Below are 25,189 nucleotides of genomic sequence, written 5' to 3' on the forward strand. Positions count from 1 at the left end.
CGTGGAGTTAACGAGCGGGACTCGTGTTAGCAGTAGGAGGTGGGTTTTGCAGGGGCAAGCGCTGTTGTGTGTGAGGAGAGAAAGAACTGGCGTCCCCTGTGCGAAGGGCCAGTTCAGAGAGAGGCAGTAAACAGTAACTTACTTAATATATTCAAATTTAATGAAAGCACATTATAAACATACCATAGCCACAACTTCAGACAGTTTCAGTTCATGAACAATAACATGAGGTAGACTGACTAGCAAAGCTAAATTCACCAAGTTTTTGGCTAAGAAAACTTTACACTAGGAAAGCAACATTTTTAACCCTCTTCCGAAAGTCACAAAAAGCAGTTACATAAGTTAAGCAAAAAGCATCTGCATATGATTCTTCAAATCTTAGTTTACATTCAGATTTAAGCCGTGAATAGACAAGAACATCTACAGGTAAAAATAGAACGCTGGCCAATTTAATACATTCATAAGAATGGCCTTGACGGTGAGGCTGAAAACCAAAATGGAATAGCAATAACCTAGATGTCAATAACGGTCTCCTTCCCAGGAGGCAAAGTGTGCGGGGGGACAGGCCTGCACCTTTTGAGCTCCGGCCAGTGTTACCAAAATTCCTGGCTTCTGCACGGGAGAGAGTTAAGGAAAGGGGTTTACTATTGGTTGGCAAAGGCAGGCAAACATGCTGACTTTCCGACTGCATTCTCAGCTTCAGGACAATGTTGCACTGCTTCACCAGAGGGCTAACTCCTCATAGTAGTCTCAGCACCTGGAATTTTAAGAACTTAGTGCAAACACCAAATACACAAACAAAAAAGAAACCGTTTTTGAACATAATACCTGAAACTTCTACACCATGCAGACTCAGGGTTGGCCTTCAGCCCTTCTGGCAAAACCAGAACTACTGGAATACATTCAGGTGTGTATCAAAACCTTCAAGAAGCATCTTTGATATCCCTACTTCTTCCAAGTGTTAGATAAGGCAGGTTGTGTCTGAAGGACAATAAAAAATAAATTTACAGAAATGGGTTGTTCATCTGAAATTTGCTAAATTTACAGCATCAGAGTTAAGCTACATTAACACAGACATATGCAAACCATTTTCCTTTGGCCTCTGTTGAATATATTATGTTTTTTCATCTGTAAACATCTCTTTTCACAAGATAAATTTGCTTAATTAACACTATGGGTTAAAAAAAATGCAGCTTTGTCAGGTCTTTCTCCAACGAGTTGCACGTCAAGTATTAATTTCATTGTTTCGCGTGTTAATTTCATTGCTTTTTTGGGAGTAAACTGATATTCCTGAATCGCTTTTAATAATGTGCTGCATTTTTCTTTTTAATAAAGGGGTCACGATGTGCAGGAAGGTGATTTTATATTTTTTTTATGGAAACCTCAGTGGGGTAGCCCATGCTAACTGCATGAGTATGAGAGAGTACCGCTACAATTTAACCCTGACAACCAACTGCTACTGCACTGAGTTAATTCTGAAACGACTCGACAAGGATCAGTAATACGCTTGTAAGTAGAATAACGTGCGACTACTGCTACAACCGATATTTACAGGGGTTAATCAAAAAAATAAAGGGCTGGCAGAGTCAGGCGACGCATTCAAAAGACCTTTGCTTCTGGACAGTCTCCCCTGGGGCTGCTCCCCTGCTCTCCCTTGGAGCTACCCTAAAACACCTTCGGCTCCTCCCCGCTCCAGCTCAGGTGGCATTGCCCTCCTGTGCATTTTTTTTGGTACGTTGCTTCACATCAGGGTATGACTCGGCAGACCTAAGCCCAGCTCTGCAGCCAGCTGGAGTCGAGCGAAGGGGGACATGGAGAGCAAGTTGCATGTGGCCCGCCCCAAAGGGCCCGGACATACAGCAGGACGCATTGCCATACGCAACGGAGGGTGGACCACAGGTTTTTCAAAACTGCGATGGGAGTGAGAAACTGAAGGTGATGTGCTGGCAAGTTATCCTGGTCTCTCACTGAGGAGAGAGCATCGACAAGAGGGTTTTTGCTTTGGCCCTGGAGTCGAGGAGGGGGTGCGGTGGGGTGAAGTAAGGTGGCTGGGAGAACCTGAGCGCACAGTGCCTGCCATGCATTTGCTGATTTGTTCAGGTTTAAGGAGTAAACTTTGAACACCTGTGGAAATTTTGCCAAAGACAGTTTCAATACATACACAATTACAAATTTTAAACTAACACTGCACAGAGAACAATGCTATTCCTTTTAATACAAATATCTACGTTATATTGTAGTTTCAAACCCCTGAGTATTCCTGTACCACAGCACAGAGCTGAAGAGACATGGTGGGCTCTCCTCCACATATCTTCAACAAATTCCACTGGGTTGCGTTTCATGTAACACATTCAAGCTAGCAGCTGCTGAGAGCAGCTTCTGCCCCTAGCTCAGCTGGATATAGAAAGGATTCTTCTTCAACCAAATTACGTCCTCTTCCCAGATCCCACAGCTTCATTGGCTGTGTGATGATGAGTGGTGGCAGTTGTGGCTGATGTGAAAATAACTGGAATCCAGGATCCTTTAAATCATAACTGATGTGGTAAATTTTACCCCTAGGAATAAAGGCTACTTCAGAATTGTGGGGAATCCTTCAGAGCAGTCTAGATAAATATTGGTTGCACTTTGCTCCACAGTGATTGTACCTTTTTTTAAAAAAAAATGTTCTTTTTTTTTTTTTTTTCCCTTTGTTAGCGGTGTCTTAGCGAAGCTTATATATGGCGTCCAGTAAGAAAATAGAGTGGTTCGTCATCACTACTGTTAGCAGTTTGAAACTCATCCCGAAGTCGGAACTGCCACTCATCCTCCAACTCCAGCCGGACTATTGTCTGCCGTAACGAGCTTCTGTCTTGACATATGACACACAGGGTGGCACCTTCAGTTGAAAAGCACATTAGATTCTCAGGGTGCAATAACAACTATTTTCTTCATTCATTATCCCAAGATATTTTAAATAAATCTCTGCTGCTAGGTAGGATAAGGGAAGCACTAGAAGGATCTATCAACAACTGGCCAGCCTAGGCTCAGATCCGTCCCGTGAGTCCCGGGACAGAGGCAAATGTGCCCATTTGCAGGAAGGCATGGATGGGGAGCAGCAAGCGTGGTGTGGGGGTCTGCTCTGCATCGCAGGATATCGCTGCCTGACTGCCATTAGTATCATCATCAGAGGGAACATTAACCTGAATCCAATATCCTTAAATTGCTACTGATAATTATGCCCAAAAAATAAAGCCTAGGTTTCTTTTGTTTCATGGGACATTTGGGTTTGTGCAAGGTCAATGATTAAATTCTGCTAAGCCAAACCAGTCCCACAACTGACTCTCGAGAAAATCTCCTGTGACTTTCTTAAGTATGAGAGCGCCCCTCGGTAAAGTAAAGCACTGTAGGAGGAATAAGTAAGCAAACGCCTAATTTCTCTGGCTTGACAGACTTGCAAGCTTCCTTCCACCTGGTGTTACCAGACCGTGGAGTCATTTAATGAGCAAGAGAGCTGGACACCTTCGGGGCTCTCTCTGTTCTGTGCTCCAGCCCACACACCCGACAGGTGGAAAATTCAGGTTCAGATTCCTCCTCTGCTTGACTTGAGCAGGGGAAGGCCCTTCCACTGCCCAGTTTTGTGAAGAAACCACCCCTTGGCCCAGACAAACAAAGCAGCCCCTTTGGCTGCGTTCAGCCCACATCAGCTCTTGGGGGCTCAGTGATGGCAGCACCGTCCCCACCATGGCTGTGCCTTCTCGCACTGCCCCTGCCCTGGAGGCCCAAGCAGGTGCAGGAGCAAACTCTGGTTCATGGGAGTGGCTCAGGGTCACCCCCACTGCACCCCAGCACGTGCACCATCCCCTCACTTGGCACAAGAGGGAAACAGCTCAGCCGTGCCACCACAATGCACTGGAGCTCTGTAACACACTTTAGCATTACTGAATACCCACGAGTTTGCTATTTGTTAGTATTAAGACAAAAAGATGAAGAAAGATTTTGATGAGGTTATAAAGTTCAGGTGGGGGTAGACCCCATCATCCTACAGCTAAGAGCTGCCCTGATCCAGAGTACTGAGGATTTATTGCCATTACAGAGGGATTTCTAGAGCACAATTTCTCATCTTCATCAGTAACACTTATGCTCTAAACTCTCAACTTGCTGACTGCACGATTCACTGACTGATTTCCATGCGTCACTGGGTTCCTGCGCCTATTTCCATTTGATGTCACTTTAAAATAATGGAATGAACATTATTTATCAAAGCTTGCCTAAGGTTCAATTACCTGCAGTTATTACCAACAGGAACAGAAGTTTTACACACTCCCAAAAGAAACACTCCAGCTATTTCTTTTGAAAAGAATGGCAGCAATGTGAAAATAATGGAGCTGCTTAAGGAAGCTGGTTAGTCCTCTGCTTTTCCCTCTTCCTCCCCGCTATTACTTGGCGGGAAAGCACCAAGGATGCCCAGCAGAGCAGTAAGATTACCTTTCAGGAACCTGAACCGCTTCAGGAGGTCCGCACCAACGAAGGAGTCACAGAGATAGAGCAGAAGTCCGCTGAAGAACACCCCTTCACAGTTGACATTGACTGAGTGCGGGCGGGAGCTAATATAGCATATGGCCACCTGGAACAGAAAGGGAAAAGGAAGGAAGCACTTCTGTGTTAGAAAATGTCCAAGTAGGATTTTAAGTGGAATGGAATATAATTTAGTCATAACAGGTGAGTCAGCTGGTGCTAGTAAATACACAATCCAACAAGAATGCAGTACTGAGCAAATTTCCCCTAGGAAATAACACCCAGGAGAAATGTCTAGATTCAGGTTTGGTCACCAAGTCTACAATACATTATTTTAGGGCTCTCCGTAACTCAGTTTGATTTTCTGCTTCTCTGTGAACTACTTATGCTTGTAATGACTGTGAAGATTATTTAGGTTTTTCTAATAAGGATGCATTTGTCAAGCACAGTAAGCAATTCCAGAAGTACTGAAACTGCTGAAGCTTGAGCTGAACACAAGCATCAGCTAAGTGGTTCCCGGTACTGGGGCTCTCCTGTGTTTCAGTGCTGCGATGGCTGTTCTATATCAAAGGATTCCTTCTCTATCTGGCCACTGACCTCCATAAAATCTGTAAGAACAAAATCCTTGTTAGACTTTCACCCTGCTCCAGACCCAGTTCAAACTGACCAATGGGTACAAAAATTCCGATCCCCCTACTCACAGACAACTAAGACACACTTGCAAAAACCCAGTTACCCTAGAAACCCAGGTCTGTAAAAAAGAAAAGAATCTAAAATGAGAGCTGCGTTACAAAGGACGAGCTTTCTCCATCAGTGAAGCAAGCCACCAGACGAGGGTCATATAGCCAAAACAAGTTTGTTGCAAGGACAAATCAAACACAGATAATAAAAAGCTGTATGACAGGACAGTGATCTAAAACATTTTGTGCCCAGTATCTGTACAGACTATGGAGCACACCAAGTCCTTCCAAGAATGGCATCACTTTGGAGTTTTTGCTTCATACAAAATACTATTTCAGACAGACATTGTCAAATTCCTTTGCAAATCACATCAATCCGTCACAGACCTCTGGTCTCTACCCACACCAGCCAGCTAGGAGGCTTTACCACCAGCTCTTCCAGTGGAGCTGGTCCTTTAGCTCTAACAACAGTTTCACTGAGACCAAAATCTTCAAACGCTACCCTTGATGCTGAGGGTTCATAAAAGAAAGGGTTTTCAACACAAAAAAGGCGTTTTAGCAAAGGTTTGCATTTACTCGTCCCCTTATCCCTGCAAATACTGCGTACCTCGAGCCCGATGTTCAGGTAGCAGTCAATGGCCAATACCGGGTTCCTGAAGTTATGAACGGCCTTCGGGAAGAGTTTGTATGTCGCATGTTGAAGGAATTTCTCCAGGAGGAACTGAGATGGGGCTGCCAACAATGTATGCTCACTGTCAGGGGCACAGACGTACTGAAGAGGCATTATTGGTGCCAGGCTGTCCGAAACCTGCAATGAAACCAAGGGGAGCCCCTTTTAACTCATCTACTCAGTGTATGTTCTCTGCAGGAGTCCCTTTAACTGGGGAAGGGATCACCATGACAGGGCAGGAAGAGAAAGCTGGGTGGAAGAATCAAAAATCCCCACTCGCACCGTAGCACAGAAATAAACAAATGACTTGTTCTGTGGTTGCTAGGTACTTCTGTGGGTATCTGCTTGCCTAAGGAAGGGATGCAAAAATCAGGAGTTCAGATTGGCACAACACCCTTCATCCTGCCTTGCTTCTGGACAGTATAGGAAATGACATCCTCCTTGTGTGGAGTCATCCACAGAAGATGTTTTCTATGGAGTTTTTTCATAGGCCAATCCATCACTACAGATTCCACTGCAACCACAAGAAAAGGAAAATTCAGAAGATGACCTCCCAAAATACTCAAATCCAGGGTTTAGTCAGTTAAATCTGAAATACGGAGGTGAATTTTTAAAAGAGGGATGGCGTGGGATGTGTTCCAAACCACCAAGAACACAAGCTGTAAGATTAAAACCAACTCATTGAAATACACCTCCATTTAAAGCTGGCACAGGTATAACGTATTCTGTATAAAATATTTGGTATCCTCACACCATTTGTATAAATACTTGGATTTCCTGGGTGGATTTCAGAAAGTTCCAGTTTTCAGTGCCTTTCCTCAGGTCTCTTTTTGTCGGCAAGTGCAGGGACTGAAAGCCATCACAAACCAGCAAACACTGGAAGCTACTGGCTGTGTAAAAATTTTTACAACTGGGTCCAGTACGACTTGCCTGCTTTCTATCAGAGTGTATGTCTGCCAGTTCTTCCACTGTCAGACACACCAGTGCATACCTAGACCAAAGTTTTTCCATTCCCATAGATTAGGAGGATTATTGTAAGTAATTTATAATTAGGAAAATATTATTTTCTATTTCTGTTATATATTATTTTCTGTTTCTGATATGGCAGCTCTACCATGGAGTAAGCCATGAATGTCAGATGCCAAATAAGCACAAAACGAATCTAAAAGGCCAGAGAATTCATTATTTCTGGGGGAAAACAGGTCCTGATTTTACCCTTCAGATATGACAGAGCAGAGAGCCACACTCACCATGATTTTTGGCTTAACGATAAAGTCCTTTTGTCCTCCAACCTGAATATGTTTCTTCATAACGCTGAAGTTGTTGAAGCGGCAGATAAGCAGGCCGCTGCTGTTCGTCCGCAGATTAAAATCTACATCTTCACAGAAATACCTGGACATTAAACACAAGATTACTAAAGCAGCTGTGCCTGCCGCGTGTGAGCGAGCACTCACACACCTGCTGCTGAAAGGCATTGGAACAGGCTCAGCAGAGATTTCTGGAGACCATCTGATACAGTGCCTATACAGATTCTCTGCACAGCTCTGAAGACTCATTCCTTCAACTCCTCCATTCCCAGTGTAGGAAATAACTTCTGGCCATTTTAAGGCCAAACAAGTCTCCGCTTTTCAGTCCATCTGTATGCCTCTTCCCCATGCCAAGTCTGAGTAGTCCTCTCATCCTCGTCATGTATTGGCATCAATCATTTCCTCCCCACCCTTTCCTTTTTCTTTTTTTCCTTCCCTTTTAGTTAATTTTTTATAAGCTCTGCAGTGACCAACCTCAATTTCTGAACAAGCCAGTTCTATATGACGTTTTTAAATGAACTGGAATCAGGGGATAAACACGGCTTGGACAAATATTTGGCTGTGGGACACAAAGCATCTGAGAAGTAACGTTTATCCTGCGCTATTTATGATGGAACTGCTCACTTCTGTGGCCTGATTCCCATCTTATGATTCAACCAGCCAAAGAATCTGAAATCAAGAGCTCTTGAAGCCACACCAGACTCCAGCTTGCACTGACAGGCTACAATTCCTCACTCAAATATATGGGATCCCTTAAAACAGCAGGGTGGGATGCCCCAGGGCCAGTCTGTGGATAGCAGAGACAGGGTTTACTCTAAACTCATTTGGCCAGGAAGGGAGGGAATTGGATATTGCTTCAGTCCGTGATAAGAACTAGCGGTAAAGCCCCGTGGTAACAGTGCTTTATTGCAAATGCTTTAGGATGGAATTAGGTGAGGAGGGGGAAAAAAGGAAGGAAATAGTGGAAAGTTATTTATGCATCTGTTTTTATCGCAAACCCAAGGGGCAACAGAGAGGATAGCTGACTGAAGGAAGTACAAGGAAAGTCTCCTCATAGCACTTGACATAGCAATGGTTCAACCATTTCCTACACTCTTGTTCTGTCATGCAACTGATTCCTGCCTCTTACAGAGGCTCTCTGGAAGCTCCACACTTTTCCTGTGACTGATGTAATTGTGGTTGGTTTCTTCTGTTTTTGGTCTCCCGGATACTTTTGTCTCCTGAAGTTTCTTCTTTCAGGACTACAGAGGACTGAAAAGGCTGACGGTAAGCTTATTTTGATGCCATATTCATTCAGATGCAATGTATATCACACTGTGTTTTATTTTTGTGATTGTGCACTCATTACCTTAGACAGGATCTTTCCATTTATCTCAACACCATTCAGAAATATGGTGACAAGATTCTTATCATGCCAGTTTATTACTTTACCATACATATCTATACACACACACACACACATATATATCTCGCCTACCTGTTTAGATCATATTGCACATTCTGGGTCAGGTCTATGTTGAGCAGTATAAAATCACGCACGTGGCACCTGGAGAATGGAGTCTTTGCTTTCCTGGCATTCAGCTTGCTGTTCCATTTCTGAACACCCAGTATTGCATAATGAACAATTTTGGGGGTGGCTTCAATGTGTTGGAGGACGCTTTTCAGAGACACATTCTTGCTGGAACCTCCAGGCTCCAGGGACTGGCTGCAAAACATGATCATACACAAAATACAAACATAGCTTATTATTTTTATATAACATACACTGTGTGTATATATATACACACATATATGTGTATACAAAGGTTCAAGAAATTCCATTATTTAGAGTGTTTACTCTAGATGCTGTAAAAATGTATACATAAATGCAGACTTTTTAAACAACAGCCAACTAATCTTATCCCATCAATTTAGTCCCTATAAGAAAATAGGCCTTTCAGCAGAATAGGGTCTTATACAGCAATTTAGGAAGGGAAAGGAATTGCCTTACACACCATTTCTGGAAGGCTGTTTTCTCCATAATGGACAGGATAAGCGCTGAGAAGGGCAAGAGTTTAATGCCTTCTAAAAAGCTAAAGTTCCTATAATAAACTGTTTTCAATGAGAAACATAAACTGAATCAAAACAAATTGGGGAAGTAACATTGAGAAATAAATCAGTCACTAAAAGCAAGACTGGCTTTAGCCAAAGAACAAGCACAAGCAGAGGTTTGACTGCGGGACACAGATTTAAGTGTAGAGCCAGGTGGAAGTGTTCAACAGCAGGAGGTTGGATGTTGGTGGTCAACAAGACAAATCTATAGCCTTCCTACAGCTCTGAATGAAAAAGCTGATTCTTTGCATTTTAGACAATATATCTAATGTGTAAGTGTGTGGTTCCTGGGCTATCTGCATAATAATTGAGTGAATCACATCTGTGAGGCCCTTTGGACAGGTAGCCTGATGTTACTACATCAAAGCCACTGCTGAAAGCTGCCTTTGCTTAAGAATATTTTGAGTACTTCACCAGCAGCTCCAGATGCCCAACTTTTCCAGTTGTCTGGTCTTTCATACCCTGTCAGATGCTAGAGATGAGCTTAAGTTACAGGCATGCTGCTGTCTGTGCTGGATCAGTGCAGGGACCCCAGCGCCGGATGGTTACTTACCTCGACTGTTCATGGACGCTGTGCATGTTCCACAAAACACAGGAGTCATCCATGACCACGATGAACGGCCACACGCACTGGCGCTTGACTCCTAGTTCCTCCAAGCGGTTTCGTTCCAGTTCTAGATTGTGGTAGGAAAGTTCCTTAATAAGAAACCTGGCAGCACCTGAGAAAATACCGTAAAAAAGACATACAGAGATCTTTATTAGACTTTACCACTCTCTCCTTTGAGAGAAAGGCTACATGAACATCTACAGTCATTACTCTTTGTGAACTTAATGCTCCTAACATCTTAGTTTAAAAAGAAATCAGCATGCCCCTTTTTTTGTGTAAGTAAATCTAGAAGGTAGATACCAAGAAGACTGGACCTTTTAAGAGACTCTGCCAAACACGACTGACTGTGTGGTCATTAATAACTTAAACCAAGAAGGGGCTGAGATTCTAAAACTGAAGCTACTGAAAACTTCTTGCAGGAAAACCTCAGTATCCATGAAAATGAAGTCCAAAGTTCAAGCCCCCAGTGTTTGGCTGCAGTTATATTTAGCTTTGGCTAAATAAAAAAGTTAATCTTTTTTTTTTTTTTTTTTTTTTTTTAAAAAAAAAAAAGCCAATCTGCTGCAATGTTTCCTTTAACAACACGATCCACATTGTCCAATATGGATTTTGATATCTTCACAGCAATGCATTGATGGTGTTTCTTACCAACGCCAGCATTGTTGAACATGCCTGGCAGGACAAGCATGATGTGATTGGGCCAGTATTTACGGTAGAGTTGCATTTCATACTCTTTGACTACAAGGAGGTGAAGGTGGCTGATGCCTTCCATAGCATGGTAGAGGTTCAAGAGGCCATGTTCATGACGTCCACTTGATGGAGTGAAGATAGGACTCTTGACTGCATTCAAATTCTGCTGAAAAGGAGGTATTTTGGCAACATTAGGAAAAAAGCAGGTTATTCCTGATATGGATTTTTATTTATTTATTGTTTATACTGGATTTTAAGATTATTGATCATTGCAACGCATATGAACTGGACACTAGGAACACAAAAAGAGATCATTGTCCTCAAAAACTCCAGTTCTAAGGACAGTCAGGCAAGAATTATGAAAAGAACCTTAAAACAAAAAGAAAAGAAAAGAGAAAAAAATAGGACCTTAAAACAAAAAAAAAAAAAGTGAAAAAATCTAGCCAACTACAGTTAATTTGCAAATGTATGTCAAGTTGATTCCATTCAGCATATGGATAAGAGCAGCACACGCACCTTGTCAGAAACGAGTGGGAGGCGCATGCTTTCTAGATGTTTTCCCTGCTTGCTGAAGACAAAATGGTTCTCTTTGGACTTGGGGATTATAAAATACAGTTGAACCTCTTCTCCTAGCATTGAGGATGAAAATGTGAAGGCATGCAGAGTGGAGTCAGACATCTGTATACACAAAAAAAAAAAGATTTGCAAGCAGGTAACACATAAGCAGTACTTGGCAACCTGCTCTTACAGTCACAATACTGGAAGCCATCAGAGAAGAACATCCAAAACATTATCTTTCAGTAACTGAAGTTAACTCTATTATAGTCACATTTTCCTCTACCATAAGCCCCATTACTTAGGCGTGTAACTGGCCTTGCTATTAAAAGAATCAGTTTTCTGTACCAGTAATGATCTTTGGTCAAAATGGACTCTTCTGAAGTCCATCTGAGTGGGAAATTATTTATCAATATTTACAAGAACTGAAAAATACGTATACTAGGAAACAAACTGCCCACATAAATTTTCCCAAAAGATTCAAAGAGCAGTGGAGCATGTGGCTGTGCCTCCACAGCAGAGTGCACTGCCATTCAGACACCTCAGCAGCAGCATGGCTGCACTAGTAAGGTATTTTTCCTGTGGCAATACTCTTCCAAGCAGCTAGGTGACCAAAGCAGACCACGCCATTAACAAGGCCATGAAGAATTTGGGTGAGCTTGACTTTGCACAGCACTTCACTGAACTGTGTAAGTGTATACAAAGTGCCTACGTAGCTGATAGGATTTCATCTTACAGAAGCATCTATCTTACTACAAGGTCAAATAATTTACTCTTAGTAATCTGTTTTTTATAATCTTTACTAAAGAATTAATTAGCCTAAGTAAAGCTGAGAAATGAAAGAGGCTTTATTTAGGTTCTGTTAAAGCATTTAAGAAGCTCTCTCCCTTCATAACGCCTGCTATCCAATGACTCCCACGTCAATGTACAGTTTCTGAGTTCAGTTATCATAATTCTATATACACAACTCACACTTGCACATACAAGTAGATGTTTATATTTATTAGTACTTGTTATGTTTGACCACATGCACAAAGATGAGTGGAGGGAACTACAGATGTCCTTTGGGAGACTTGCTTGTGTCAACACACTTAATGAAGCATGAGGTTTAAATCAGACCTGCTGGTGCTGCTCCAAGGTAACTGACATCGTACATTGCCAGGTCAGTGTGTCTACGCTGTGACAGCTTAATAGCAAGCTGTTGGAAAAGATTAGCAAGCAAAGAAAGAAGGATTTGAGATAAGAAACTTCCAAGTAAACTGTTGGTGGCGGTAGTTAAGAAATAACGTCCGAGCTATTAACGAGGAATAATCTTATCTGTCAGTCTCCTGTGAGCATAACTGTTTGTTTCAGAGATTAGAAGTTTTTTAACTAAACAGTTTAAAATGATCATTTTTGTCCAGTGACTTGTAAGCTACTGCTGAGAAGCATGCACAGTTACATACAAAGGGAGGAAGAAGTAGGCCTTCCAGTCTCCCATCACAGGCGTGGATGGCTGGCATTTAGGTAAGACAAGCATCTCTCTTATTTTTACAGTCCTCTCCCATGAGATATTGCGAACCCTCTGGGCAGGCTGAATAATGCTTTGGCTTGACACAACTAGTCACAATATTCACCCCTTGTCAGAGGCAGCTGGAGAGGAGAACTGCTCACGCAGAACACAGCAGACACAGTTGGTGCTCCAGGGTCTGTAGCTCATTATCTCCCCTGAGAATGGAAGAATTAAACAATTCCATCTCAGGGAAGGTGAAAGCCTGAGTCCTGAGACCAGAGTGATACGCCTGGAGAGACCACAGAAGAATCAAGGATACAGTTTACCCTGGGACCTTGACACCAACCTGTGCGGCAGGATTAATGTCCATATACTGATGGCACTGCTCACAGTGATGGAACGTATTGTAAGCTGCATATTTAGTCAACATCATAGACACAGTCTCCCTTTTCTTAGGTTCCTCTGATTTTGTTTCTTTGCTTGTTTCTGTGCACAAAGAAAAGAAGTAACAGAAATTTTATGAGTGTTAAAAAACCAGAGACTGTGATCCCAGTAACAGTTGTAAAGAACACACAAATTGTTTTGTTCCATGTCATTTTGGAGATGAAAGGCTCTTGTGAACTCATGTATTCAGCTGATCCAATAAAAACTGTTTCTTTGCAGGAAAGTAATCCTAAAATCTCTACAATCTACTTACCTTGTTTCACTCTTGAAAGTTGTTCTGTGTATACAGGACTTATAGTTCTGTACTTGGGGTCATGTACACTCAGGTCAAAAGACATTTTGCTGAAGATCTCAATGTCTGGCCAGTGGTCATTGGTAGACTGAGTAATTTCACTGTTTTCTGTATGATCTGCAACAACACACTTCAGGTAAGCAGTACCAGATACCCACTGAATGATGTTTACGTGATGTTTGCCGATTTACAATTGTACAGGAACTCACACAGGTGCACACACACACACAGACATATCTAAACATCATAAATATTACCAAAATTGAAATTATAATCCACACAAAGCCATTTCAAAGAAATTGCAATTCTTTAGGAACTGTGTCCAGACAAAGTAGCCTCATCAATATTTTTCTCCTCTGACCCTCATCAAGCTGCTCAGCTATCATTCACTCTGGTTTAAGCATAAACTGCTTGAATGAATAGTCCTATCTGTGCAGAAGATACAGGTGTAGTCTCGAGCCTCTCTATGTTCAAATGAGGAGCACTGGGTAAATGAGAAGCAAAAGCATCCAAAGGTAGAAGGATGAAAGCAAGGAGAAAGAGGCTGTATAGATTTATGAACCAGTAGCTGGTGGTACATGATAAAGGCAGTAAAAGACACTCCTGTTACAGAATGGGATGTGGCCAGCAAGGATCAACTAGAACTTCTTTGCTTTGATCCAGCTGAGGTAAATCTATAAAGTAGAAAATCAAGTTTAAGTAATGGGAACATTAGAAAGCAGTGGCCAAACAAAACAGCCTTGGACTGCAGCTTGAACATGAGTCAATTCAGTTTAAAATGAGCTGGAAGAACACACAAAAGTAGGTGTTTAACTGGGTTTTACTGATTTTAGAAAAGCAAACTCAGGTGAAATTAAGGTTGGGTCTACAGACAAGCACATGCTCACCCTGTGCTGACTGATGCAATAGGATGTGAGCCAGCAGCAGTTAGTGGTCACTAACCTCACCGGCACCATGTTATGCTCAAATTAACATATGCCACCGGTCAGGTGAGGCATAGTAGTTTATCCATACAGACAAATTCTGAGAAAGCTTGCTCTGTACGTCAGCTGGTCGGAGAAAACCAGGGACTTGCCTATGAATGAGACTTGGACTCCTTAGAATCGCAGTTGCCAAACAACCACTAACCAGCATACCAAGGAAAATAAGAACACCGGGAGGAAGGGGCTTCAGAGGGACTACATCAAAAGGACACTAAGAACGAACTAAATCCATGAGGAATGGAAAATCTCACCAGTGAATTAAGTTTTGTCTTAGATGTCAACAAGTGTGAGACAAAATAAGCTTTGCCAAACGTCAGGCTGAGGTAGACCTCAGAAAAGTTCATGAAAGCAAATAATTTTTGTTGCTATATCACCTCAGTTATATAAATCAAAATCATTTTTTCATTATCTTTTTATTTTGACAATTATGTTTTCAAGGAAATAAAAGGTTTACTATAAGCCAAGATGGAAATAAAACCCTGAAAGCTTGATACACACTCAAAACAGAAAGAATAATCTCCACGCCAGTTTTCTGAAAGAACAGGTATGTGAAATCAGGTAGGAGGCTGATTTCAGTGCAAGCATAGCACATATATTATCACCATTTAAGAGGAGACACAGTAGTCTACAGAGCTCTGGGGTCATTACTTTGACCTTGGTAATATTCAAAATCTGGGGAGGGTGAAGAAAATAATTAAAGATGTTGAAGTAAATGAAAAATGTAAGAAAATGCAACATGGGTTGACCAAAGGAATCCTGTCTTACTTTTAGTACACAGCTATGATATATCTATTTCTCTCAACAAAGGAAATGCAACACATCTTATCCTTCTGGACCTAAGTATTTGACATGATACTATATAACAAATTATTAATACAGCTGAAGAAAATGGAGAGAGTGAATGACCTTTACATTTAAAAAATTGATTAAACAGAAGATGGCAGCATGTAACATTGTAAACATTAAGGCAGGTTGAGATTACCAATGAAGTTAAAAGATCAGTAAAGGGGCATACTGTTGAATATTTTCACTAATGTCACCAACTGAAAAAAAAACATATAGGCTTAAGTTTGCTGGTGGCACGCTCTAAGAGTCACTGTCAATATGGAGAAGGGATCGATGATCATCCAGAAAGAATTCAGTGCCCTTAAAAACTGTAATGACAGAAACTGGGTGATATTTAACAGAAAAAATACGAGTCATATGTACAATCAAGGAATAACAACAAACATTTCTGCAGCAGGCTGGGACCCGCCTTGACTGGAAATTACTTTGTTGCTGAGGAACCCACAAGTACAAGGTACCTATCAGTGCCAGTGAAATGGGAGAATGGAAAAGACCAGTACAATCACAGGTTTCATCAGTCATGGGACTTTCAGCGTGGGTGGGGGAATACACAAGCCGTTGTACACTAGATTGGTTAAACAACTTGCAGAATACCACATTCAGTTCTGGTTACCCATGTACCAGAAGGGTAAATTGAATATAGATGTGCGGGAAGAGCTACTAAACCAATAAGGAGAATAAAGAGCCTGTAATTTGTGAGGATCCTGTAAAACGACCTAGGCTACCCAGATGAACACAGAGCGGGCAAGATTGCTGCCTGACTACACCACAGAAGTAAACATTAAAGAAAAGAAAAAGTATTTTCATTTAGATCAGTATTTTCTTTGGTCTTAAAAAGAATGTTTGTAATTGGGACAGGAACATCTTTGGGCTGGAGAATAAAAATATTTTCAATCATCTGAACACTATGGCTCTGGAAAAGCATTCCAATAGAAGTAGTGGGAGCAAAAAAGCCACAACCAACCCCCCCCCCCCCCCCCCCCCCCCCCCAACCCAAACTGCTCTTCTTATGGAGTTCCATGCATTCCTGGCAGGGGTGTGACATATTGCTGTGATCACAACAGGCCAGATGGCATGATGCAGAACTTCTCTTAAATTTTTATATTTCATCCTATGTTTCTGGAGTACTTCAGTTCATATAATAAGAGAATAACAGCCCCCAATGCTCCAAATCAAAAGGATTATTTTTTTTTTTTCACTTAACAACACTTTCTGAGCAGAAATGCAGATTAGCCTTTTCAAAGGTTTGACAACTACATTTTCAGGATGCCAGTCTAATGGTCATGAGATCTATGCACCACAGAGTTATCTTCACTACAAAACCACAGTTATGTAAAGAACACCCTGAAGAGGACTAATTTTTAAAAGGATTTGTGCTTCTGCAAGCAAAGTTCTGCCACAGCAGTTAACGGATCTGTGCAACCTGGCAAATGAGCACAAATCCAAAGACTCCCGCTCCCCTTTTTCCTCAGTGTAACAACTGTAAACAGCAGACAGAAGGCAGTCTTAATGAAAATTGGTATTAAATTTGTAAATAAACATAAATAATAGTGATGTTTTGGCCAGAAACAAAATGATCTTAAATGTTCTGTCTGCTTAAAAGTAGCCAGTGCTTAAAAACTAGCAAGGAGAGATAACATGGGCAGATGTTGCCCATTTACAGTTTTGTGTTCGCTTTCATTTTAGTGGTATCTGAACATATTGATCCAAAAATACATTTAATACTTCTAAGCTAAGCTCAATATAAAATTTCTGGTTTTATTAACCAATATTTAAATATATACAGATACCTACAGTAAGTCTAGTTACACGCTAATGGACAGGACAAGTGGTGGGTTTAATTTATAGTCTTTCCATGAGCCTAAAAATTTGTCACTTTAATACATAACAGAGGCTCTTTATAATGCATATTAAGAATGACTACTAAATACTTACTGGCATTAATCTCTTCTTCATCATACACATCTACTTCCAGCAATCGAATCAGCATGCGGAAGAGAATCCTCAGGAACTGCAAGTATGAGCCAGTCTTTCCCACCTGAGCCAGAGATGGAAAAAAGTCCAAATCCCAACTCAGACTAATACAAAGGGAGAATACGTTTCAGATAAATGCCCTTGGGCTTAACCCATTCTAGCTCTGCCTGAAAACGTAACAAGATGTAATATTCCTCATTATGCCAAATAGCGTTACAAAATTGACCTGTGAGCACAACCCGGCCCGCAGCCTGTGTCACTTTTGTACGCAGGGAGATTGGCAATGATAACTGCTTCTCTATTGATATGAGCATGGCAATTTTATGCCCAGCACCATGTATTTCACTTAGGCTAAAACATGACATACAGCATCACCTTTCCTCTCCTTAGTGCTTCCAAGATGGTCTTAACCTTAAAATTTGACTGATTTTTGACCTCGAAACACATCACTGTGTGCAACCTTGCAGGGCGCCTTTAGTGCACAATCTGCAGTCCTCATCACCAGTCCTCTCATCCTGCTAATAAGGCAAGAGGAAGGAACTGTTCTCTTACTTGCGGTGGTCCTGTCAAAAGCAGCCGCCTGGGGTGAAAACTCCTTGAGCCAGATGCCTCACCCTGATTGCTGAAGTCTGCGTGGTGCTGTCGGGCTGTTGTCCACTGCCTGTAGTAAAGAGACTGCTCTTCACTGTTCATGTTCTTGTGAAGCAGAGGCCTCAGAGAGCTCAGCCAAGACACATCAGCATGAGGCAGGAGGGAAGAGGAGGAAAGCAAATTCCCACTTTTCTGTGAGCTCAGGAGACAGTAGGCAGCTTTTGACAGGATGACGATGCGCGGCAGTGCAGCACGGAGGGCCTTGCTGTCTTTGGCCGAATGGGCAGGCCACTGAAACGTCTGGGAGACTGAAGACAGTGATGGTAATTTTGAAGTGGTGCTGCTCGCCATCTGGTTACCCAGGGAGTCGCATTCTTGTTTCAAGGTCTCTCCAGCTGTGAAGCTGGGGTAAGTTCCGTCATCTACTGAGCTGTGCACCACAGTCTGAAAGTTAATTGATGGTGCTTGCTTCTGAGATTTGTCTGCAGCACTCGAGGAGCTCACGCCGTTGTCAGCCAGAGAACCTGGGGAAACAAAGAGCAGGCAATGATCAGACACTGACTGACATCAGAAAATCATGAACTTATTTGCTCTATGAGACAATCTTTACATACAAATACTTCTGTTCAATGCGTGCTGCTGTGGCTTAGGTCGGTTTTTCTCCATAGAAATTATTAACATCCATCTGTCTCTCTTGCTGGAGAGGCAATGGCCCTTCAGCTAGGGATCAGAGCCCAAGCACAAGTGTCCCAATCCAAGTCTCTATGTTAACTATCATTTCCCATCTGGGATTTGGAATTTGATGGTACAACCTTCTCAAATTCAAGTATAACACACTGCTATATACACAGATCAATTTGACCTTCCTTTCTATGGAGAATAAAGCATTCATTTCACTGCAACTTTAATGTGAACTGGGCTATACTCCCTCCTCCATACCAGTCAGGTTTAGTTAGTGTATGGGAAGATTTGGTGCATGGCAAAGATCCAGTTCAGCTCTTCTAATACTTCAAACTCATAGTGAAACAAAGGGAAGGACTCAGAAGTGCCCAAGGAATGCAAGGAAGGGAAAACTTGGTGGAAGATGAGGCTCCACTGATGCCTGAAGAGGCACTCTGTTGGTGTTGGCAAGGAGGCAAATATCCATCCTCATCCATAGCTACCCCTGCAGTTACAGAGCATATTTCTATTCCTAAAATTTTATACTATCCACTTCTTCTCTGATTTTTAAAATCTTTTCAGGATCCACTGGACAAAACTAACAACAAATGTGAAATGTAAGTTTAAAAATGAAATTCACGAGGGACCCATAGCTATGGCATACCATCCTTCCATTGCAACACCATCCCCTTTTAACTGTAGGCAAGTAAATTGCTCGCTGTGGAAAGAATGTGTTACTAATATTTCAATGCCTAGACTGCAGCAGGATACATCTAAGCAACTCATGTTTGACTAAACATCTCAGTGTTTGCATTCAACTCCCAATGATGCAGAAACAAAGACTTGTTTTTCAGACCAACAGCAGAATAACTGACCTGAGGTTCCAGTGACAGCACTGCTATTACTCTGGGGTCGGTCCAAGTCTATCAACAGCTCATCAGAGTCATTCTCACTACCATTAGCCTTCTCATGCTCCTTCTCACTAAGGTGAAGAGCTACAATAGGCCCTCGAATTGCCTCCTTGGAGACGTAGCAGCATGCCAGGCCTACTTCTTGCTCTAAGGCAGTCCGAGTTAAATAGCTTGAGTCAATTAGTCGAAGATCACAGTATTTCAATGACCTAGAAAACCCAGCCCAAGAAAAAAGGAAGTGTTGTTTTCTGTGACTTTGAAGAATACTCCCTATCTTAATTGTTTATTAAATATTTATGAACAATTTTATTAGCCAGTATCTAGTAACTATATATGTGTGTGTGTATATATATACACATATATATATAAAATAATAAAATCTAAAATTATTTTTAAATATTCATCACATAAGTTAGGCTCCTTGGTACTCTGCACAGACATTCCTTGACCCACATAGTAGCTTTACTTTTCACAAACTACACATTCCAAAATTTTAAACTGTTCCCAAATAAATTCTTCTAAAACACACTTTTTTGTGAAAGAATAGCTAGATGGTACCAAACCACTTATCCACCCCCCAACTTATCTAAACACGTCAGGGCACAATCATTCTGCAAGAGTAAAGACAGCACCTGGGGAAAGTTTCTCCCAGAGGGTCTTTGCCAGTTAGAATAACAATGCAAGGTAGACCTTCCAAATCCTGATAGGTGCGAGGAATCCAGTCATCCTGCTCATTGCCCCTCCAAGCCTGTGAACAGAGAAAATTCGAGTTACATCTAAATGACACCTTCTAAACCTTCACTTGGGTCTTTTTCCAGCTGCTGCTTTTGCTTGTATACAGGGTTTCCTCACTCAACAGCCAACAGGAAGGAGCCCTTAGGTACAGGCATGCATTTTTTCTGGAAGCCAACTATTAGCCAAGCATTAAACACAAAGCAAATGGTTGTATAACATATGTTATTCAGTGCTGGAATCATACACCTGGTATTAGCGTGGTCTGTCAGAGAAAAACGCAATTGACGCCTTCAGTTTCAAGCTGGCGCAGATAAAGATTCTTTGAAATTCACGTAAAGCTAAAGTAATACTCCACTTCAAGTGGAGTATGAAAATGATTCAATACATCTCGCTTAATTATTCTATATAATGAAGTTTATATGAAAGAAAAATGTTTTCCCTTTCACTGGGGGTAGTCCCACAAGAAAGGACTCCTTACCTACAATCTACCAAGGCTCAAGACCACAAAACGGTATCATTTTCCCTTAGCACTGGAACGGCTGGTAGCACCAGTTCCGTGTCCTTACCCCTCTCAGTCCCCTTGGTTCAGCAGAGCTTACTGAAACTGGGCTGAGTGCGCATTTGTGTTCTCTGTGTTGGATGCAGCCTCCTAAAAACACTGCTCTTATCTTCAGCAATACTAGCTTTCTCGCTGTGTTGCACGGTGCCCAGACTTTCAGATGATACAGGCAGTATTTGATCAAGGAAATGGAAGTTAAAAGGAAGTAAAGCTGAAAGACTCAGAGACTCTCACTTAGAAAGGAAACAAGCCATTCTATCTCTACAAACACTGAAATTAAAAAATGCAGGCTCCTATCCAGCCATTCCTGTCAATACATTATGGATACCACCAGGAAAACTGGCAACACAGCCTCTTAGATCACTGACCAGCCAAGACAGGACATCAGCAGAGAAGCTCTGTCCATTTAACCCAGAGACTTCACATTTCCATGCTGATCAGATAACATTAAGGTCTCTCCAGACAAGGAAACTAAGCCTTAGTGTTTACAGAATCGTCAAGTATCTGAGCTACAGCATATCACCCTGCTGGAAAACCACTCTTTTTCCTTCTTTCTTATTAATAATGGACAAAATCAGTTCTGGAGAAGACTTATCTGGCTGAAGCACAGAATCTACTTTGCTGAGTCACAACAGCAAGCCCAACCACTCAAACTGCCTATTAAAAATAATATATATATAAAAAACTCTTCTCAGCACAGACGTGCAAGACAAGACACAGCTCTTTTGACAGAGCAACAAGACTTATGCAAGCTTTGTGGAAAACACACCTCACAAGAACAACCCTTTCTTGAATTCCCTCTTGGTTCTTCTAGTCTCAGCCTGTACCCTTGATCTGTTCTCTCCGTACCCTTCCTCTTCCCCAGAAAGACCATGTTTTATAAGTAATCTTCTCAGGCAGTTAAAGGGAATTGAGAAGACAGCAGATCAATGACTCAGTATGCCATTTGACCTTCTGAAAAATTCCACTGAAAAAACCCTATGATTATTTTTATCTTAGCGCTTAGGAAAAGCACCATTTGGAATAATATTCCCCTTTTCTGCTATGGCTCTATTCTCTTTCCCCGGTCCTGATTTCTTTCTCCTGCTTATTTCAGCATCCTTTATGTAACATGTTCACAGAAAAAAATTATTTCTCCAACTACCTAACAACATCTATTGGCTTAGTAAAGCAGCCTCAGCAGCAGAGATATATCTTCTGACTTGGCAAGGTTAGTCTAGCTGTGTGTTACCCTGCCGCTCCAACTACAGAAGTTTCTGCAGAAGTGCATGGCTAGAAAATGTAATAGAGGAAGACAGGTACAAAGCTGATTTTCTTTCTGCTAGCCTAAGGACTTAAAAAGAAGCCCAAGTGCATGGGGCTTTGAGCTGTAAGCTTGCATACGGAGGATGTATTTTTTTACCATCTTACGCAGGAGGTGCAGAGCTGCAGCCCTCAGGGCTACTCACTTCCGAATGCCTCCCAAACAGTTTGATTCTTGTTACGTGACAGCATGCCTTGTCAACAAAATAGTTATTTAGATGATTTTCCATCTCTTCTTTCTTTCTGTACCTCTGGGTGTGCCATCCCCCTTAAAGCCTGGCTCCCTGATGGAGAGGAACGACCCATCTTGTTGGCCAAAGGGTTTGGCTGATAGAGAGGGGAACAGCCCAGCTACAGCTGCAGAGGCAGCTGCTGACCTTCCCTGCCCAGCTGTGGCACCGCAGACGCGGCTAATGCCCTCTTAGGGAGAAGCTAAGTTAAATAGAACTTTCCACTAACAGCTATAAAGTTTCCCTCACTGCCCCTGAAAAAGGTCATGATGAAGTTTCATCTCCCCTGCAACTAACAGCAGTTATTGGTGGGAGCAGCATTTAAAGCCTCAACCTCACCAGAAAGCACTCAGTAGCCTCATATTGCTCCCCCATCCCTAGATCAAACAAAAAACCAAAAGGGCATGGGTGCTCGTAGTGGGAGCAGGCAGCTCTCAGTTCCACGCTTGCTTTAGTCCTCCAGTTTCAGTACTCCACCTAACATCAGGAGCCAAGCCAAACAGCACAGAGACTAAATCAAAATTGTCTGCAGTAATCCAGGCTCAATGGTAGGTAGCACAGCTGATGAACTTTATTGCGGGAATCAGTTGCCCAAACATATGCTCACACCATTTCAGATACCCCGCATTATCCCAGGCACCAGACTAGCAGGTATTGCAGCCCAACGCAAGACTCACAGGTGACCTTCATCATTTTGGACTGCCACTGAGACAACCCACCTAAAAACACACTACAGGCTTATCTTTGGGCAACTGAATTCTTCTCACTCCCTTCATACGCATGTTTCAAAATTAGAGTGGTTTTTTTTTCTAGTCACCTGCAAGGATAGAAACAAGTCCAGAATCCTGCAGCTTTCTCTACTGCAGAAAAGCATCTTATGTTGTGGGGGGGAGGAATAAGAATTATTTAGAAGTTTTTTCATTCTCTGTCTGATCAAATTAGTGTATTCCAGATCAATGGCTACTTTTGTGTATTTACCTGCACAGCTTCACTCTCAATCCTGACCTGCTCTAAAAGCCTCACAGGCTGCTCCAGCAATGCGTAAGGGCTGCAAGCCTTTAAAGCAATGGCCCATAAAGAGGATCTCGCAGGATTCACAGTCCAGAATGTTTTCAGGTTGGAATTAATGGGTACCTAACAAAAGCAGCAGCACAGAGCTGTTATCTCACATGTCATTTTTGCCTTCATGACTACTACTTTCCTCTCTTCCCTCTCCTGCTGCAGACAAGGTTTGAGAAGCAGAGGTGGTAGCTTCTTTAAAGGACATTTTATCTGCTTTTGGTTGTAGGCAAGGTTTTTAAGAAAGGCTCACAAAATTAATTCCTTTTCTGTGTGGTTTTGAACTCATAGTAGAAACAGAAAAAATATCTCTCTGTGAGACTAGGAGCAAGGATCAGGATTGATAACCAGTATTACTTTCAGGCTGGTACCTAAGGCAGGCAATCTGATCCCCTTTGCTTAATGCAGTGGGGTTAATTCAGGAAGCGGATTTGGATACTTGAATTGCACTCTTATAAATCCATGCAGAAGTTTAGCCTGGTGCATATATGGTGGGCAGAAGAGACTTTCAACATGCAGTGGTTTGAGAAAAGAAGTCTATGACAAACAGCATACTTTACCAGTTATCAAAAGGGCAGAAGATGGATGGACAGAGCACACAACACGGTAGACAGATAAGTTGGTGGAAAGAATTAGCGTGTCTAAGGAGATCTGACCTCTGCTTTCAGAGATTCAGAGAGAAATCCTATCAGACATTATTCAAATTTAAGAAGTGAGATAACATCTAGTGTTTGACTTTATGGACCAGTAACAATATTGAGAAACTCGGAACAAACCTGTAATTTATGTTCATCAAAAGTACAGTATAATTCCATGGAGACAGGTACAGAACACGTACCCTTTTCCTATAGAAAAATTAATCTGTAAACATGTGGGAGTAAGCATAAAACATGTACAACAGTCAGATGACTACAGTGGGCATACAAACAAATATTTAGTTTATGCTAACCTTCAACCGTGTCACAAAGTGTTTCGCAACAGTAAGCTCTGAGGCAGGATTCCCGAGGAGGATCTCAAAACGATACTGCAGACCTAGCTTGTCTCTTACTTCTTGTAACCTCTCCTTGGCCAGCATGGCTAGCTGCACAGACGGCACCCTTATGACAAGCATGTGGCCGCAGCCATTCTTATTCTTTCCTGGAGAAGTGATAAGGTCATCCATTATGCTGAGTGTTTCGGGTGTGCTGTGATCTCTTAGTGAGGCCATGGTTGTGAGAGCCATCAGAGCTTGGGAATACTGCTGAATGAGAAGGTAGCAGCGAATCACCATGCTGTGTAGCCGGGGGTACCTTTGAGGAGATAGTTTTGTGTTAGCACACGCAAAATCACAACAATGCCTGAAAAACTGCCAAAACCCAGGACTGTGTGGTAAAGGAGTGCCTATTTTTTTTCAGTAGTGCTCAAAGAATGAAACCTTCAATTTTCATGAACAATAATTTTGCAAAAAATCTGTGTTTTAAGTAAAGGAACATAGTCCAAATGCAGAAAAGCCAAGTCTGTGCTCAAGTAACAGGAATTATAAATGCCTGTTACCCTCATCTGGGCCAAAATTTTAGCTGAAGAACTTCAACTTGAGGGAGATAAGGATCATCTCAGATCCAGCTCACTCCAAGAGCACAGGCTAACAATTGCTTTGCTGTCCACAAGTTTTTTCTGCTATGAACTTGGAATACCATCACTGCTTCAAGTGGTTTGTGGGAGAAGTACTTCGTAATTCCACGTCTATCAAACTTCTCACCAGAAAGTTAGACTTACCAATAGGGATTGCTAGCTCTAATTCAAATCTGAACTTCCATTTTGCCTTTTAACTTACATAGCCAATGTTTCTTTCCCTCTCATTACAGCTACATGCAGTGACAACAAATATGAACTCACAAAGCAAAATGCTAAGAAAAAAAAATATTAAAACCTACTCAACCAAAAAGCACTCAATTTCTAGACATTTCCCACAAGTTCACTCACCACCATAATACAGAAAAAAATTATGCTATTATGCCTTGAGTGCAGTCTTGCACCA

The 25,189-nt window shown here is 41.9% G+C and overlaps 1 protein-coding gene across 13 annotated transcripts in view; it reads right to left on the reverse strand.

Annotated features, from left to right (window-relative positions):
• Window positions 1-138: 138 nt before the first annotated feature.
• GREB1L (GREB1 like retinoic acid receptor coactivator) overlaps window positions 139-25,189 on the reverse strand; it is a 144,585-nt gene continuing 119,534 nt past the window's right edge. For 11 of the 13 annotated variants that reach the window (XM_055704268.1, XM_055704267.1, XM_055704266.1 and 8 more), the window contains 15 exons: window positions 24,122-24,461; window positions 19,920-20,035; window positions 19,252-19,496; window positions 17,678-18,240; window positions 17,087-17,189; window positions 13,284-13,439; window positions 12,933-13,072; window positions 11,056-11,217; window positions 10,498-10,705; window positions 9,796-9,961; window positions 8,629-8,856; window positions 7,095-7,236; window positions 5,782-5,982; window positions 4,465-4,603; window positions 139-2,875 (listed from right to left, as the gene is read on the reverse strand). In XM_055704268.1, coding sequence (XP_055560243.1) covers window positions 2,712-2,875; window positions 4,465-4,603; window positions 5,782-5,982; window positions 7,095-7,236; window positions 8,629-8,856; window positions 9,796-9,961; window positions 10,498-10,705; window positions 11,056-11,217; window positions 12,933-13,072; window positions 13,284-13,439; window positions 17,087-17,189; window positions 17,678-18,240; window positions 19,252-19,496; window positions 19,920-20,035; window positions 24,122-24,461 — 3,073 coding nt within the window. In that variant the 3' untranslated portion in view covers window positions 139-2,711. The remainder of the gene's footprint in view (window positions 2,876-4,464; window positions 4,604-5,781; window positions 5,983-7,094; window positions 7,237-8,628; window positions 8,857-9,795; window positions 9,962-10,497; window positions 10,706-11,055; window positions 11,218-12,932; window positions 13,073-13,283; window positions 13,440-17,086; window positions 17,190-17,677; window positions 18,241-19,251; window positions 19,497-19,919; window positions 20,036-24,121; window positions 24,462-25,189) is intronic. The other 2 variants (XM_055704275.1, XM_055704270.1) reach the window with 1 other exon arrangement.

Source organism: Falco cherrug, chromosome 3, assembly GCF_023634085.1.
Source record: "Falco cherrug isolate bFalChe1 chromosome 3, bFalChe1.pri, whole genome shotgun sequence".
Taxonomy (NCBI): domain Eukaryota; kingdom Metazoa; phylum Chordata; class Aves; order Falconiformes; family Falconidae; genus Falco; species Falco cherrug.